This window comes from Acinonyx jubatus, chromosome D2 (genome assembly GCF_027475565.1).
Source record: "Acinonyx jubatus isolate Ajub_Pintada_27869175 chromosome D2, VMU_Ajub_asm_v1.0, whole genome shotgun sequence".
Taxonomy (NCBI): Eukaryota; Metazoa; Chordata; class Mammalia; order Carnivora; family Felidae; genus Acinonyx; species Acinonyx jubatus.
In genome coordinates, this window is record NC_069393.1 from 63,043,110 (window position 1) to 63,059,261 (window position 16,152).

General features: G+C 44.1%; 1 protein-coding gene across 4 annotated transcripts in view; it reads right to left on the bottom strand.

The window, feature by feature from the left end:
• Positions 1-16,152, bottom strand: part of SORCS1 (sortilin related VPS10 domain containing receptor 1) — a 502,497-nt gene that overhangs the window by 21,334 nt on the left and 465,011 nt on the right. For all 4 annotated transcript variants that reach the window (XM_027063022.2, XM_015082978.3, XM_027063024.2 and 1 more), the window contains exons 22-24: positions 13,455-13,567; positions 10,615-10,746; positions 240-339 (exon numbers count right to left, since the gene is read on the bottom strand). In XM_027063022.2, coding sequence (XP_026918823.1) covers positions 240-339; positions 10,615-10,746; positions 13,455-13,567 — 345 coding nt within the window. The remainder of the gene's footprint in view (positions 1-239; positions 340-10,614; positions 10,747-13,454; positions 13,568-16,152) is intronic.

Sequence of the window (16,152 nt, forward strand, 5' to 3'; positions counted from 1 at the left end):
TTTGAGGAGTGTGTATCCAGGTGATTCCCTGACAGTTTTTGCTGGTGCCTAAGTAGAAAAGTCACCTTACTCTTACAGGTCCTCATTAGGGCAAAAATGCCAGGCAAGGGAACCTCCAAAGACTGATGCCCTATTTCTCGTTAGCAGTGGTACCACCTCGTCTTGCTAAGATGAAAAGACAGACTGGGATCCCCCTTTGCTAGAGCCACTAGCCCAAAGCCAGGGACCTGTAAACTGACCTGCTGTTAAGTGAGCCGCGTGGACAAGGATTTGGACCCCAGGCTTCAGCTCAAAGTGCACCGAGTTTTGATTGAGCTTGTGGATCAGCAGTTCTGATATCTGAAAGAAGAAGTGTCAAAATGAGTGCCACCAAAACTGTCATACCAACTACATGTTGAGAGATACTTACTGTAGTTACCAAAGCATCCCATGAGTTATATAAATGAGTCTTGTATGATTTTGAATTTTTATTCCAGAATATGCAGACATAATGGTGTTTTAAGCATGACCGGAATTTACATCCAACAAAATAGGACAAATAGTAAATATAAAAATTTATGTTCTTAAAACATTATCCTATATTATCCTAGAAAAAGCCATGCCCAGTTTTTTGAAAGAGCATTTGTTATACATAAAAACTTAAGTGATTTTGTACAATTTACATATTCTGGTGAGGTTTGTATTCATTTATTTTGCTTTTGATAGTAGACTCCATCTCATCTGTGCTCCCTTCTCCTTCCCCCAACTGTATACTGTGGCTTTCACAGAATACTTTATGAATATGTATTGAATGGTAAATATAGTTCTGCTTAAATAATAAAAAGCACAATCTAGGTAATGCATTGGCTGATCCTTGTTTCATGCTTATGGACATCAGCTAAACAACTCCCCAGGCTGACACAGGTGTGCTGGGCAGACCTATGGAATTCTGGACCACAAAATATTTAACCCTAAAAAGAGGCAAAGGACCATGTTTCAGTAGGAATAGCATAAGGACAGTTTTATAGACAAGGCAGCACTGTGCACTTGTTCAAAGTAGAAAACCCAGCTCAATTTTCTTCTTCTTCTGAACAATTTCTGAAAAGATATTAGGGAAAACCACACCCCTGTTATTTTTATCTGGACTCCTTGCCTTACTTTTAACATTCTAATCATCAATTTAATATTTTATTTAGTATGCTATTTAAGTCCAATTAGATGCTTTCTGACCCACCATTTTTTTTTCCCTTTTATATTTGTTGAGTTTTATGTAGTCCACCGATTTGCCAAAATGACACCTTTGATTGATTCCTTTTATCAATTAAGCAGGGGCTGATGGCTTTGTTTTGAAGCAGAGAGTTCCTGGCAGAAGCCCCTGATGGGTAATGGAACTGAACTGCCCTGCACATGAACTTCTTTGCTTAACAATGGGAACTTGGGAGGACTGTCAGTGACCCGCGGTTCAACACCTGGGATCCAGTGCAAGCTCAGCGTCTCAAATGCTTTCATTTGGCAAGCCATGCAGAAAAACAAGTCTGTGATACAATTATGGTGAAAACAACTTTATCCTCTATATTAGGCTACTCTTTTTCCTGGACACGAAGGATCTTCCAGAATGCTCCAGGTTTATAGGAACAGATTTTTAACACAGACTATATAAGATGTTTTTCCTCTGTGATCTCTAAAGTGTTGCAATGTATAGGTTCCTATCGTATCTTATAATTCAATTGGTAAGTTTGTTATGGGACTCTGACAGAGGATTTTTAGTAGAGGTCAATCAGAAAAGTTTTGGTTATGAAACAGACACACACAGACACAGAGAGAAATGTGTACAAATATGTGTGAAATATATGTGTTTATATACATATGCATATATGTGCATATGTGTGTGTGTGTGTGTGTGTGTGTATATATATATATATTTTTTTTTTTTTACATTTGTAGTAAATTACTTTAACTCAAATAGGAAAGACTTGTCAGAAGTAATTGAAGAGCTGCCTTATTTTGCAGAGTCCATCTTGTGGCCAAAAGGGAAATACTTATTTGCAAGAGAAAGACTTCCCTCTTTCAACCAGTTGAAGTGATATTTATTTCTTATTCCCGAAGATGTTTTTTCCTCAAGTGAGAGATGCAAATAACTAAACCAGAAAATAGAGTTCATCAGAACAACAAATTTCTAATTTATAATCTCCAGGAGAGTTCCTTGTGAGATAATTAACTTCCAAGATTTGTTTTGGTTTATAACATTACTTCATTGGATTTATCTGTATCATTTACAAAATTAAGCAGGTTATGCCAAAATAATCTGGTAGCAGAAAGTAAGTTTCATGTAGTTAACTTGCATCAAAGGACATGCAATAAAGAACACATATCTGTGGGAACGAAATTATGCACAGAAACAAAACTAAATGAAATGTACACTGCACACAAGAATAATCTCAATCATAACCATGCAATTCTCTATTCAAATAAATTTAGTATGAAACTGTTGACAGATTTGGACAATATTTAAAATTTTTTCATGCCGCTTGCACAATTATTTACCCTATATTTTTCATCAGATCCTAAGCTAAATACTTTTTATTTATATAATACACAGATACATAATATACCATACAATTCATATGCATGGAACACTTTATAGTGGCAGAGTTGTATATTTGTTACTATCTTTCTAACACAGCCTGCTGGTGTCTCCATGGAAAGGACCATGGATCTCACCGGACATACCTAAGTTTACCCAGTTAACAGTTGAAGAGTTGACACCTGAGTTTGATTTTGTTTGACTCCTAATCCTGGGATATTTTCATTAAAAATGTTTTCCTCGAACCAGGTGACAAAAAGAGAGAGCAAAAGATACCTGGAAAGAGGTCTGGCTGATCAGGTGTAGGAAATTAAAACAAAACAAAACAAACCAAACTGTAGCATTTCAGTAATTATGCTGCCATCTCTTATTCATCTGTGAGGTGCACGGCTTGTGACAGCAGTCCCATGTCAGCTGACCAGTATAAGCTGTGCAGACAGGCAATTGCCAACCCTCTCCTCTGGTCTGCCACATCCTGTTCACCAGTTAATACAATTTGTAATGTTTGGAAGAGACTTCGGCTATAAAAGGAGTGGAATAAGCTGGAATCCATAGGGATTGGCATATCTATAGGGAATCCAGAGTGGCAGCAGCCTGAATGAGAAACACAAAACCTGGCATGATACAAACTAAGTGGAATAATGTGTGGCTGCTGGGACACTGAACCTGCTGAAGCCAGTTCCGTATATTTATTTTTCTCTTACTGTCCAAAGTGTGCTGTCTTAGCAAATTTCATGTATCCTTTGTGCTGTGATCCCTCTCCTGCTGCTCTCCTATACAGTCCATTTTCTATTCTCCCTCAGCTAAATAATCACGATCAAAGAAACAACATATTATTCTTGGTATCCGCCTCGTGGCGGACTACGCGTGTGATTCAAGTTTCACTTGAAGTACCAGCTAAAAACACAGTGGGGACGCGATAAAAATGCTGGGAAAGCTGCCATCAGAAGAGCATAGTGGGAGGGACCTGCTACAGAGAGAATGCCAATTCTCTTCCTTATCTTCTTCACAACATATAACATTAAGTATAGCAATCAGAATAGGCTAGGTTAGGCAGAGGGAACAGGGTTCGAATCTCAGAGGCTTCAAACAATGAAGGCATATTTCTGGCTTACATTTCCTACCCCTTGCAGGTAGGCAGTGGTGCTCATTATGGTTACATAGGGACACAGCCTGGTGGATGCTTCTACCCACAGCACTACAGGAGGGAAAAGAGCCCTCAAGGGTCTACAACTGGCATTTGAATACTTCAGCTTGGATGTGACACAAATCATTTCTGCTCCCAGCGCATTGGCCAGAATGAGTCACACGGTTCTGCCCGCAGAAGAGACTCCAAGGTACAACCCTATCATGTATCCAGAAGGCAGGGAACTAGAAATATGTTTTTTAATGTTGATTTATCTATTTTGGAGAGAGTGAGGGCGGGGCAGAGAGAGAGAGGGAAAGAGTGACCTGGAAGCAAGCTCCGCGCTGTCGACACAGAGCATGACGCCAGGCTTGATCCCACAAACCATGAGATCATGACCTGAGCTGAAAGCAAGAATCAGATACTTTAACCGACTGAGCCACCCAAGTGCCCTGAGCTGGAAATATTCAGTATACAGCAGTGATGGTTACCACACAAAGAACACATTTAACATACAAACAATTTTAAATTAAACCAATAGGGGAAAACACACTCTCAGGTTGTAATGGAAGTGTCAAACACTGAAACACGAAAAAAGAGAAATTTAAGGACAGAGAAGTTGGTAAATCTATGAAACTTATAAGCCAAAGAAATGGTACAAGGTCAAACTACAGACGCAAAATGGTCGTTGGCAGATGTATCCATGATAAAGCTACACTGGGCCAAAATATTAATGTTTATCTCTGAAGTTGGCAGGAGGGATGCAAAGCCTACTGAACGTAGACAGCATTCTGGTGCCATGTTCAGTGCTACTTGCCTGTATTGACCTTGGAGCTGACCCAAGTAGATCACTCCTGATCCTGTTACATTATTAAGGTCCTTTCAAACAGCAGTTGAAAAATCATCTTTTTGGAGTCAACAAAGAAGGATCTCTTCGAGGGATCCCTCAACAAAGAGGGAGACCTTTCCCACTTCACCCAGCATAATTTTTGGATTATATCATGGAGAGGGCAATGGAACCAAACACTAATTCTATCTAACACCAGCATACTCCATTCCCTTCCTTCTTAGCCCAGAAGAATCAGCTTGATTAAAGTGCCTGAGAAGTTTCCTGCGTGATATAATGAAGAAACATTGGTTATACCTATTTCCTTCCCTTGTATTCCCCATCACCAGCTCTAAGTTTCTGTCTCCCTTTGCCATATTCCTTCTGGTCCAACTCTTACCTAATCAACTTTCAATTAGAGTTTCCTGCCTTAATGCTCTTCTTCGTAAACTCCAGAGTATCTCTATAATTCATCTCCCCATGTTAAAAAAATCTGGACAGGGCAGATTATGCAGGTAATAGTCTGAGATTATCAATTATATTTCATAATGAATCTTTAATTCCTTAAAATGCTGCTAGTAGACTGTTCCGTTTCCAGAGACACCTTTCCTTTCTCTGGATTTTGAATTTTTTTTTTAACACTTATTCATTTTTGAGAGACAGAGAGAGATGGAGTGCAAATGGGGGAGGGGCAGAGAGAGAGGGAGACAAGGAATCTGAAGCAGGCTCCAGGCTCCCAGCTGTCAGCCGAGAGCCTGATGCAGGGCCCAAACCCACCAACTGTGAGATCATGACCTGAGCTGAAGTCAGACGCTTAACCAACTGAGCCACAGGTACCCCTGGATGGTGGATTCTGCATCTGTCAAAGGTATATGGTAAGAGAGACAGTTAAGGAGAAAATTCATTGTTGATGGTTGACATTTTTTTCCATAATCGTTTTGTTTCTTCTAAATGTTTTCATGCCCTTTAAGATTCTGCAAGACAACATGTAGGCTCCCTATCTCCCCAGCACAGCATCACAAACAACCTTGGCAGAACATGATGGTCTTTCCTCCTTCCAGGAGAGCCAGATACAAATCAGTTCGCTTCCAAGGACTCAGAAGCAAGGGAGTACAGGGTGGGGGGCCGGGGGAAGGTTGCTCCATACCTGACAAGCTGAGGAAGCAGGATGTGTTATCCCTGATGAGGCCAGCTAAGGGCAAGTGAGCCTTTTCTTACTCCCCAGAGATCTGAAATAAAGACTGGTGGAACCCTCCCAGACAGAGGTCACTTGATTAACCCTGCCCACGTTATCCTGATAACAAGGTCAAGTACTTCTCACTGTGAGGAATTTTCAATTTATTTCACAGACAAGATAGCTTGATCTGAGCCAGCATCGCCGTTCCCCCGGGGAAGCTAAGGGAGGAGAGCCAAGAGCCCTTTGCTGGGGCCTCACCCTTACAATCTTCTGGGTCCATCTGGCCAGGGTCCCACTTCTTCCCCTGCTGGGAGATCTGTGCTGTATATTTACAAGAAAGCAGCTGGAGCATTAAGAGAGGGGTAAGGTCAGCCCTTTCCAAGTTCCATCTGGGATTTGAGAGCCAGACTTCAGGGCGCAGTGAGGAGGGGCGGGCGTTCCTTCTTGTTATTTGGATCTGCTTTGCATTCATTTTAAATTTCTGTGGAATTTATTACAAAGGGAGTCACTTGCATGTGTCTCCCTGGTGTTACTTCTCTCTCCCTATTTTTCTTTGAGGAACCATGTCCTTACCCATCTCTGTCCAGTTGATTCTGGAGAGGCTTTCCGAACCCCTGATCCAGGCAACATATCAAACCTCTGAGTTGTCGGAGGCAGCACTCTGTCTGTCCGACTATAGGGACTTGTAAGAGATGCCTGCTTCACCCAGGCTAAGCCAGTGCAGACTCCTGTGGCGCTACTGGGTGAGAGGCAGTGCTTCCTGAATGGGGTTGACCGGCCAGCTGAATCGAGGCTGGAGATTCCTGTGGCCACCCTTGCCTTCCTGCCCATTGGCTTCGTTCTCATATGGTAGCAAAGAGATGGGGAAAAGAGGGAAGGAGGAGCGTGTTTGGTGACATTTTTGAGTGGCTCTGAATTCATCCATGTGGGCACTGTATCCTTGGACCTTCCAGTTAAATAAGCTCACAATGTCACTGTTTTTCCTTAAACTGGTTTAAACTGGTTATCTGTCAGTCGCAATCAGAAATAAAAAGAAAAAAGATCCCCAAACTCAAAACAAAACAGAACACTTCTCATTCATTTGGTGCAACAGCCTTGGTATTTTCAGGCCCATGGAGCAGAGTGGTATCTGATCCACGTCTGCAGCAGGGCCGTGTGGGGGACAGCGGGCTTGAGTTCCTTGTAGAAACAGAAGCTGTGTCACCTCAGGCAAGTCACTGACTTCTCTGTGTTGGGACCTCAAATTCCTTTATTTTAAAGGGACTGAGTCAGAGAGAAGCGTCCAAGCAGCCTCTTAGGGTTGAAAACTACAAGTTTCTAAGGGCAGTCCATGTCACGGCATCTTGACCCAAGGCTCAGTTTTATGTGTTGATTTTGTTACTGGACTTTTTAAATCAGGATGAGGACATTCCCTAATATAAGGACACTGATTTCCCATGTGCTGGGTTTGATATTTGCTTGCTTTGAGTCCTAGATAAGCTGGATACACTTGTAGTTTCCTTAAACAGACTGACAATTGCTAGCCTGCTAGTCTGATTCCGTTCTTGATACAAACCCACTTGAAAACTCTGATGGGTCTTCCTTACTCCTGCATAGTTACTCATGTGCATGCTTTCTATCTCTGCCTGTCCTCCTTCTCTTCTTGATTTTGTGTGATTTCATTCATTTCTCTTTTTCTCACTCCGACCAGCATCTTTCTTCAATACATGCCCTTGACCAAGCCCAATAGTCTCTTTCACAAGCTTAAACTTTCCTTTTGGGGGCATCTGGGTGGTTAAGTCGGTTAAATGACTGAGTCTTGGTTTCGGCTCAGGTCATGATCTCGGGATTTTGTGAGTTCAAGCCCCACGTCGGGCTCGGCACTGGCAGTGTGGAGCCTGCTTGGGATTCTGTCTCTCCTTCTTTCTCTGCCCCTCCCCCACTCACACTGCTTCTGTCTCTTTCTCAAAAAAAAAAAACACAAAAAACAAAAACCAAAACTTTCCTTTTGCATTTCCATACATTCTCTTGTTATCATAAGATGACCACACATGTATCCATCATTTACCTACCACTTAATGAGCATTTATTATAAAGCCAAGTACTTTGCATATCATTTCTTTTTTTTTTAAGTTTATTTACTTTTGAGAGAGAAAGAGAGAACACAAGCAGGGGAGGGGCAAAGAGAGAAGGGGAGAGAGAGAGAGAATCCCAGGCAGACTCTGTGCTGCCAGCCAGCTCAGAGCCCAGACGTGGGGCTCGAACCCACCAACCAACCGTGAGATTGTGACCTGAGCCAAGACCAAGAGTCTGACGCCCAACTCACTGTGCCACCGAGGCGCCCTGCATATCATTTCTTTAATGTTCTCTCAAATACCCTACAAAATGGGTATTACAGATTGTGTGACTTTGGGGAACTTACTTAACTTTCCTTATCCTAAATTACTTCATCTATAAATAATGAAAATAATGGGTATCAGAGCTGAAACTAGAAACGTGGTTTACATGTTTCCATTCCTATGTGTTCTAATAACATGGCTAATTTCCCCAGAATGTGTGCCAAATGCTAAGTCACACAGCTTTCAAACAAGCCAGCTGCCTTGAGACCTCTGATTCGATGGTTCATCGGTGACACCAGGCTGCCTCAGGGACAACCACTCATCTCTCAGAATGTCTCTCTCAGACGAGAGAGAGAAAAAACAAAACAAGAACTCCAGAGAAAAAAGTCAAAACAAGATACATTCATAAACAAGCAAAAGAAGCTTCATAGAACGTACCCCTCTTCTGTCCACATTTCTCATCAAGAAAATAGGATCCTTTTAGGAAAAAAAAGAAAAGTGTGAGAAAGACAGATGCACAGATGATGTGATAGGAAATTAGCTGGCTCTAAATCTGGACTCTCTTCCATACCTGAAAACATGAGAATCTGGATTGCATGGAGAGCTGGTAAGATTTCCAGAGGAGGAACAAATGTACGCGTTTCTACCTAAAGGCTGTGGACACTGATGTACCTCCCGCCCAGCTTCTCAGCAGTGCTGGCAGAAGAGGCAATCCGTTTCTTGCTCCCACCAAGTCACAAGTGCAGATGATAACTTGTGGAAAATAATGGGAAACTGAGTGCCAGGGCTGAGCGGGGTCAGAAGCAAATCTGATGGACTCCCCCCACCCCCCTACCCCGCCCCACCTGCTCTTCAATTGCAGTTCTCTGGGAAATGGACTTCAGCAGGGCTCTCCAGGACAGCTTTGTTCTTCCTTACTTGTACAAGGAGGAAATTACAGAGGTGAGCCTTCTGCCAAGTGAGAAAGCAGGGTCAAAAGGAGGGTGTGTGCTGGGAGGTGGGCCTGGCTGTAATGTGGGGTTGTTGTTACAAGGCTGTTATAGGAGATTCTCTAGTCAGCCTGGCAGACGACAGATCATGGGACTAGATTATGGGCTCATTCTTTTTATTATTTAGTTAATTTAATTTATTTTTTTTTTTAATTGACATCCAAATTAGTTAGCATATAGTGCAACAATGATTTCAGGAGTAGATTCCTTGAGCCCCTTACCCGTTTAGCCCATCCCCCCTCCCACACCCCCTCCAGTAATCCTCTGTTTGTTCTCCATATTTAAGAGTCTCTTCTGTTTTGTCCCCCTCCCTGTTTTTGTATTATTTTTGTTTCCTTTCGATTATGGGCTCATTCTAAGCAAACTGAAAAACTCCACGTGCTCGAGGGGACAAAGACAGTATTTATTCAGAGCCTGGGAAGAATCCTATTTTTAATCTTTCTGCCAGAAAGAACTGAGAAACCAGAATCGTGCAGTCTCTAATGAGGTAGCCAGCTCCAGACTGATCATTTTATCTCAACAGATGATGAAGAAGGGGAGCAGGGGGAAGGGGAAGGAGAGGGAGAACAGGAAGAAGAGGAAGTAGAGAAAGGAGAACAACAGCATAATAATAATAATAATCCTCACAACACAGATTAAAGAATCTTTTGAAGTTAAAAGGAAGAGAGGGAGAGGCCAAAGATCAAAGGGGGCAGGGAAGAGAAACACACACACACACACACACACACACACACACACACACACACACACCAGTCTAATACTGCAGGAGATGGTGGACATGAGGAAAAAAATGGACCCCACGGACCACTAGAGATTATCTGGAGCTAATATTACTTCATTTATTACAAACACAAATAAGTTAATTTCACATAGTGGGGATACAGAGGATTGACGATTTGTATACAAGTCATACCTTTTAAAAAAGACATCATGGGGGCACCTGGGTGGCTCAGTCGGTTCAGCATCCGACTTCGGCTCAGGTCATGATCTCTCGGTCCGTGGGTTCGAGCCCCGTGTCAGGCTCTGTGCTGCCAGCTCAGAGCCTGGAGCCTGCTTCAGATTCTGTGTCTCTCTCTCTCTCTCTCTGACCCTCCCCCACTCACACTCTGTCTCTGTCTCTGTCTCTCTCTCAAAAACGTAAACATTTAAAAAAATTAAAAACAAATAAAAAATAAAAAAGACATCACGTGTGTCACGCTGTTTGATTCTTGCAACACGCTCGTGATAAAAGTAAGAAACAAAAGGAGTAAATGGGTTCAACCTCCATGTATTATTCGGCCACTTGCTTTTTCCCCCACTTGGTATCTTGGACAATTCGTCACACAGATTTATCTAATTCATTGTAAATACCGTGTTCTCTAGTGTGGAGATATATCCCGAATGGTTTAGCCACTGCCTACAGTCACCACTCCTGCGTGGGTTTTGTGGTGATGCTGTAGTTAGGATCACCAGATCACGGATGAGACACAGAGGACCACAATGCTGAAGACTCCACAAGCAGCCATTGTGCTCCCTCTCAGGTCCAGTGCCCTGAGAGCTGCTGTGCTGGTGATCAGTACCAGCAGGGGTGTGGCTCAGACTGTTGCGGAACCTGAATGTCACCTGGGGGACTCACCTGCTCCAGGTCTTCTGCTGACCTTTTGCTTTCTCCAGTTGGATCCTGATAGGGCAAGACAAAGAGCTCAGCTGCGGTGGGCAAGCCAGGGAGTACTGCCACCAAGATGTGCTCGCCTGGGACCCCTGTGGCCTGAGGGAGAGACAGAAGCTCCTATAAGTCCCATAGGAAAAGGTGGTGAGAAGCATGGAAAAGCACAGAGTACTCTGAGAGGGTGGGGGGTGCGGGCAGGCAAGAAGGACGTGAGCTTTCTGGAAAGGACCTGACATGGTGCAAGGCCGCTGAAGCCCGTGCCAATGACACTCCCAGGGGCGAAGTTAGCGATCTGTCCCCAAGGGATGTGTGTGCTGCATCTCTATTTCTGCCACAGGACACGTGGCAGGTAGAAGAAGGTTAAACAGTGGCCCAAGGCCACCCAGGCAGTGTGTGGTGATGCTGAGTTTGGAACTGTGGTCTAACCACGAAGCCCGTGTTCTCAAGCACGGCTGTACTGCCTCCCTTCGCCTGATGCTTACATGCAGGAGCCCCTATCCCAGCTAACGTCCTCTTTTAGGGCCTTCCTCGATTTGAAACTCAGACATTATATCTGAATCATCCTCATTATATGCAAAAATGTTGATTGAATGAAGTTTGCTTAAAGATTTCACTGTGAAGTGTCAAGAGAAAAATCCCATTTGATGAGATAAAGGGAACCGGTTTTTAGATAATATTCTGTTACATAGTAAATTGGAAGAAACATGCCAAAAAAAGTTGACCCCAAGTTGTATCTCTTATAGGGTTTATTAGAGTCCAATTGATAGTACGGTACCTTAGGGCTTAAGGAATTAGCCAAGTGTAACTACCCATCTCAAAGACAGGGTGGGATGCTAGGAACCAGGGGCTGGGTCAGCTGCCTCCTGAGATTGGGTAGTCAAGGAGTCTTTGAAATTGGAAGGGATTGGCCCCTCCACCCTACAACACCCTGCCCTGAGAGATGTTGAGTCAACATGTTTATTCTGTATTTAGCTGATTATGCTATGCGGCAGCCTGGAAATATTGATGAGCAGGAGTTTCTAGCCTTCTGGACAGCTGGTGGAAAGGTAGACGCCCAGGGGATGTGATCCCTAGACTATAAATGTGAAGACAAAGCAGCCTGGAAGACTGGTCACTGACGGGCTAATGCCTAGTTGATAAATCACCTGGGGGAGTCGGGCAGCTACCTGGGAGGCCTATAGGGATATTGATCCCCAGAATGCTACAGATGGAAGGAAGGTATCTGTGGACTCATTGAGGGGTGTGAGTCATCTCTCTTGGACAGCGGAGGAGAGAAACCAGTTGTCACCCCAGGGACAAACAGCTCCAGGGGCAGAAGGATCCATTCCAGGGGGCCTGTAGTCTAATCGCTGCGCCCCCTGGTGGCCATGATATTTAGCCACCACCAAGGTCTCGGACGCTGAGTCATGAAGACAAAGGTGAGGTGGCATTTACACAGAGGCACATGAAGGTAGTCCTTCTCCACCCCACTGTTCCATGTATTCCTGTTTCTCCATGTAATAAAGCAAAGGATGGCCATCGAATGGAGTGGTTGGGATCCCACGAGGGTGGTCTGATTCGAGTCTGATTTTTAACAGTTTGGCCTTGGGCAGGATACCTAAGGTCTCTATTTCAGTTTCCTCAGCTGTAAAATGGGAATTATCAGAGTACCTACATCAGAAGCTAGTTCTTTTGTGATTAAATGTGCTAACAAAGGAAAAGCACTGAGAAGAGTTTTTGGAATACTGTTAAGTTCTACATAAATATCAACACAGACAATGGCATGAATGAGGACAAGGCCGGCCCTTTGTCAAAAGGCTGGACATGAGATCTGTTTTCTGAGCAGGGGTTATCTGAATGCCTTTAGCCCATCAGCTTCTTTATGTCACAAGGCATGATGTTCCTGGGTCCAGGAAACAATGGCTAAAACACCCTCAACTGATTTTCCTTTTCAGACTAAGAAGATACCCTGGGGAAAGACAGCTCATCTCTGATTTTCTGGGTTTGTGCAATAAATCCAAGCAGCTCCATGAGATAATACCCCATTCCTCTGCTTACTCATGAAAGTGGCATATGCAGGGCAAGATGTGCCTAAAGAGACTGTTTTCCCAAATTATCAGTGATACTCAGACAGGGATAAACCACACCATCTTGGTATTCTCCCAGAAAACTTGGGGGTTGTGTTTCATGTGTACAAACCCAGACATTGGACTCAGACCCTTCACTTCAATGCAGGAGCTTCATCACTTATTAGCTGTGAGACCTAAACAAGTTATTTAAAGTCTCTGAAACTCAGCTGTTTTGCTGGCAAAATGAGGACAATAATACCCTCCCATTGGGGTGGTTGCAGGAGAGAAATGCCTTTAAAAGAACTGAGACACAGAGAGACGGCTGACCATCACGTGCCGAGGGCTCACTGCCTGTGGGGCTGGAGGCCAGGGTTGCTCTCACTAATCGTATTCATGCTGTGTCCCTTCAGTGTTGAGCAGGTGGCTGATCTTACACTTACTAATGACCTGATCATGAACCCTGCCGTATGAATATGATGGTCATAAATTTCCATGTTTCTCTTCTCTAAGCAGAAGAAAAGTTTCACAAGGCGGAAGGACCATGTGTTTGTTCCCAGTCTCATCCCCCTAACTCAAGCGACTGTGCTGTGTCTGCCTGCATGGGGATCCGCTACGCAGAAAGCAGGTGTTTAGCCAGACCTCCCACGGGCTCTAGCTCGTGCCCTGTCAGCTCTCTGCACAAGAGGCCCTCACCATGCAGCTCTTGGAAGACAGAGAGAAAAACGTGTCGGGACAAGAGAAGGAACTGTCTGCACTCACTTCCACCAGGGACTTTTTGATGACTCGGCTGATGTCCCTCCTCCACTCGGGGATATCAGGATTGTAGTCGTCCAGGTTCGGAGAGAAGGACAGGCGAAGGGACCGGAATTCCTCTGGGGATACAACAGTAGGGTGATCACCGTAAGTCCATGAGTTTTCTCAAAAGTGTGCTGTACTTTATGTTTTATGCAAAGCCTTCGTAATGTGTCTTTTTCCTCCACACTTGCCAGAGAGCCTTCTGGAAGGAAAATCTGCTATTCCCGTTCTAAGCCTGCTACTTCTCCCAGCCTTCATTTTCTAAACCAAAGCCCTAGGTCTGGCCCATGCCTTGCTCTGCAGCCTTTGCCCACGGTTCCTAGTTCTGGACTGTGCATTCCCAGACACGAAAGGCCCGGCATGCCCTGAATGCATGGCAGGTTTCTGACCTTGAGCTTCTGCACTTACTGTCTGTCCCTTCCAAGGAGCACCCCATCCTTTCTATTGTCCACACACACAGTATTCAAGCTCTAGTTCGAGCACTTACCGATTGAATCCTTTCCCCGCCATGTTTCATTGTCTTTTTTAAGGGCACTACTGTGAGTAGCACCTATCCCCATTATCATTATATGATTGTATTATTATTATTATTATTTGATTACATGATTATAATTATTATTATTGTCATTCTGTTGCTATGTTTTGTGTGTATGGAACTGTCATTTGATGGAATTTTAAGCTCCTTAACCCAAATAATTTGTTCACTCTCTCTGTAGCTCCTGAGTTCATCGTGATCCTCAAGATAGGATGGGATGACAAAAGCAAGGGTCTGATGGGGAGAATACAGGAAGCCAGAGGAACTTGGAGAACCACAGCACCAAGACAGACGCATATGTGACATTTATGGAAGAGAGGGAGCAAGGCTTGCTGACCACCCTGCAGTGTGAAGAAGGTTCAGCAGGACCGTCAGGGAGTCTCCAAAGGCACATCAGTGATGAAGGAGTACCCTGCACCCTGGGAATGGGTCTGCTTTAATATCCCTGTCACACTCTGTCATTAGCTGGGATTGGCACACGGGAGGCATGGCCTTGGCCCAAGCACAGTGACGGGTTTCAGAGCCCAGCCCTGGATAACTTAGCTGAGTACAAGTCAGGTCATGTCGCTGCCCGAAAACCTGCTAGTGGCCCCACATGGTGTTTAGAATAAAAATTCAGCTTTTTAAAAAAAACATTTTTAATGTTTATTTATTTTTGAGAGACAGAGAGAAACAGAACACGAGCGGGGGAGGGGCAGACACAGAGAGGGAGACACAGAATCCAAAGCAGACTCCAGGCTCTGAGCTGTCAGCACAGAGCCCCATGTGAGTCTCGAACCCACAAACCGTGAGATCATGACCAGAGCCAAAGGTGGTGTGTAACCGACTGAGCCACCCAGGTGCCCCTAAAAATTCAGCTTCTTAACCATGTCCTTCATAGCCCCACATAACCCGGTACAGGCTTTCTCTCCTGCCTCACGTCCACAGGCTTCCCTGTGCTCCAGGACCCTGTCTTCCCCCTGCTTCTGCATGCTGTCATGCTCCTTCCCATATTAGCACTCTTCCACTTCCCCAGAGACAGCACAGGTGGCTCCTTCTCATCATGTAGTCTCTCCTGGGAGAAGCCTTTGCCACTCGCAACCTGAGTTATCCTCCCTTCCGCAGCCTCAGACACCTTTCATCATATGACCCTATTTGTCATCTTCAGACTTCTGGCCACTTAAAGTATTTTGTTTTTACTGTCTGTCTCCCATACTGAAATACTAGGTCAATGAGGACGGAAACTCTGGGTTCCTGGCCCTGTGGGATGGTGCCCTGCACATGGTAGGTTTTTCTAGTCATTTAATTAATAAATTTTATTGAATGAATGAATGTGTAAACTTCTCTAGAGGTTCTCTGTAATCTGTGCATGTGCTCCATTCCTTTCTTGTTTTAAGCATGTCCTCACGTTTCAGTAGTGGCTCAGTGACATCAGCAATGCCAGTTACACATTCGGAAAACATAAGAGCCCACTTCTGCATTTCCTAACAATGCTAAAGACTTACTAGACACAGGATTTGAAGATTCTTAAATTATAAGGTGTGTATTTCGGTGGTTAGCCTGTTCCAAAGTCCTATTTTTCAAAGCTTGCCCGTTTTATGAGACACTGGTCACCTATATGAATATCAGCACTTCAGTTCTGATGGAGAATAACAAAATGCATCTTAATTAGCAGCATGGAAAATGGAAGCCCCAAGGAATCACTCACTGAACCCTAACTTTTCACTTTAAAGATGTAAGGTAGGGGTGCCTGGGTGGCTTGGTCGGTTAAGCGGCCGACTTCGGCTCAGGTCATGATCTCGCGGTCCGTGAGTCCGAGCCCCGCGTTGGGCTCTGTGCTGACAGCTCAGAGCCTGAAGCCTGTTTCAGATTCTGTGTCTCCCTCTCTCTCTGCCCCTCCCCTGTTCATGCTCTGTCTCTCTCTGTCTCAAAAATAAATAAACGTTAAAAAAAAAAAGATGTAAGTTGATTTTTTTTTTCATTTTCCCTGAACCTCTTACCAAACCATAGAAACCAAATCTATAAGGGAAGGTGTTTATCTTAATAAAAAGACACAAACAGAACAATGATACAGCTCTCTCTGTAATAACTTAGCGGGCCCACTAGCAGGGGACAGGAGTTGCACACTTTAGTTTACTCAACAAGCAG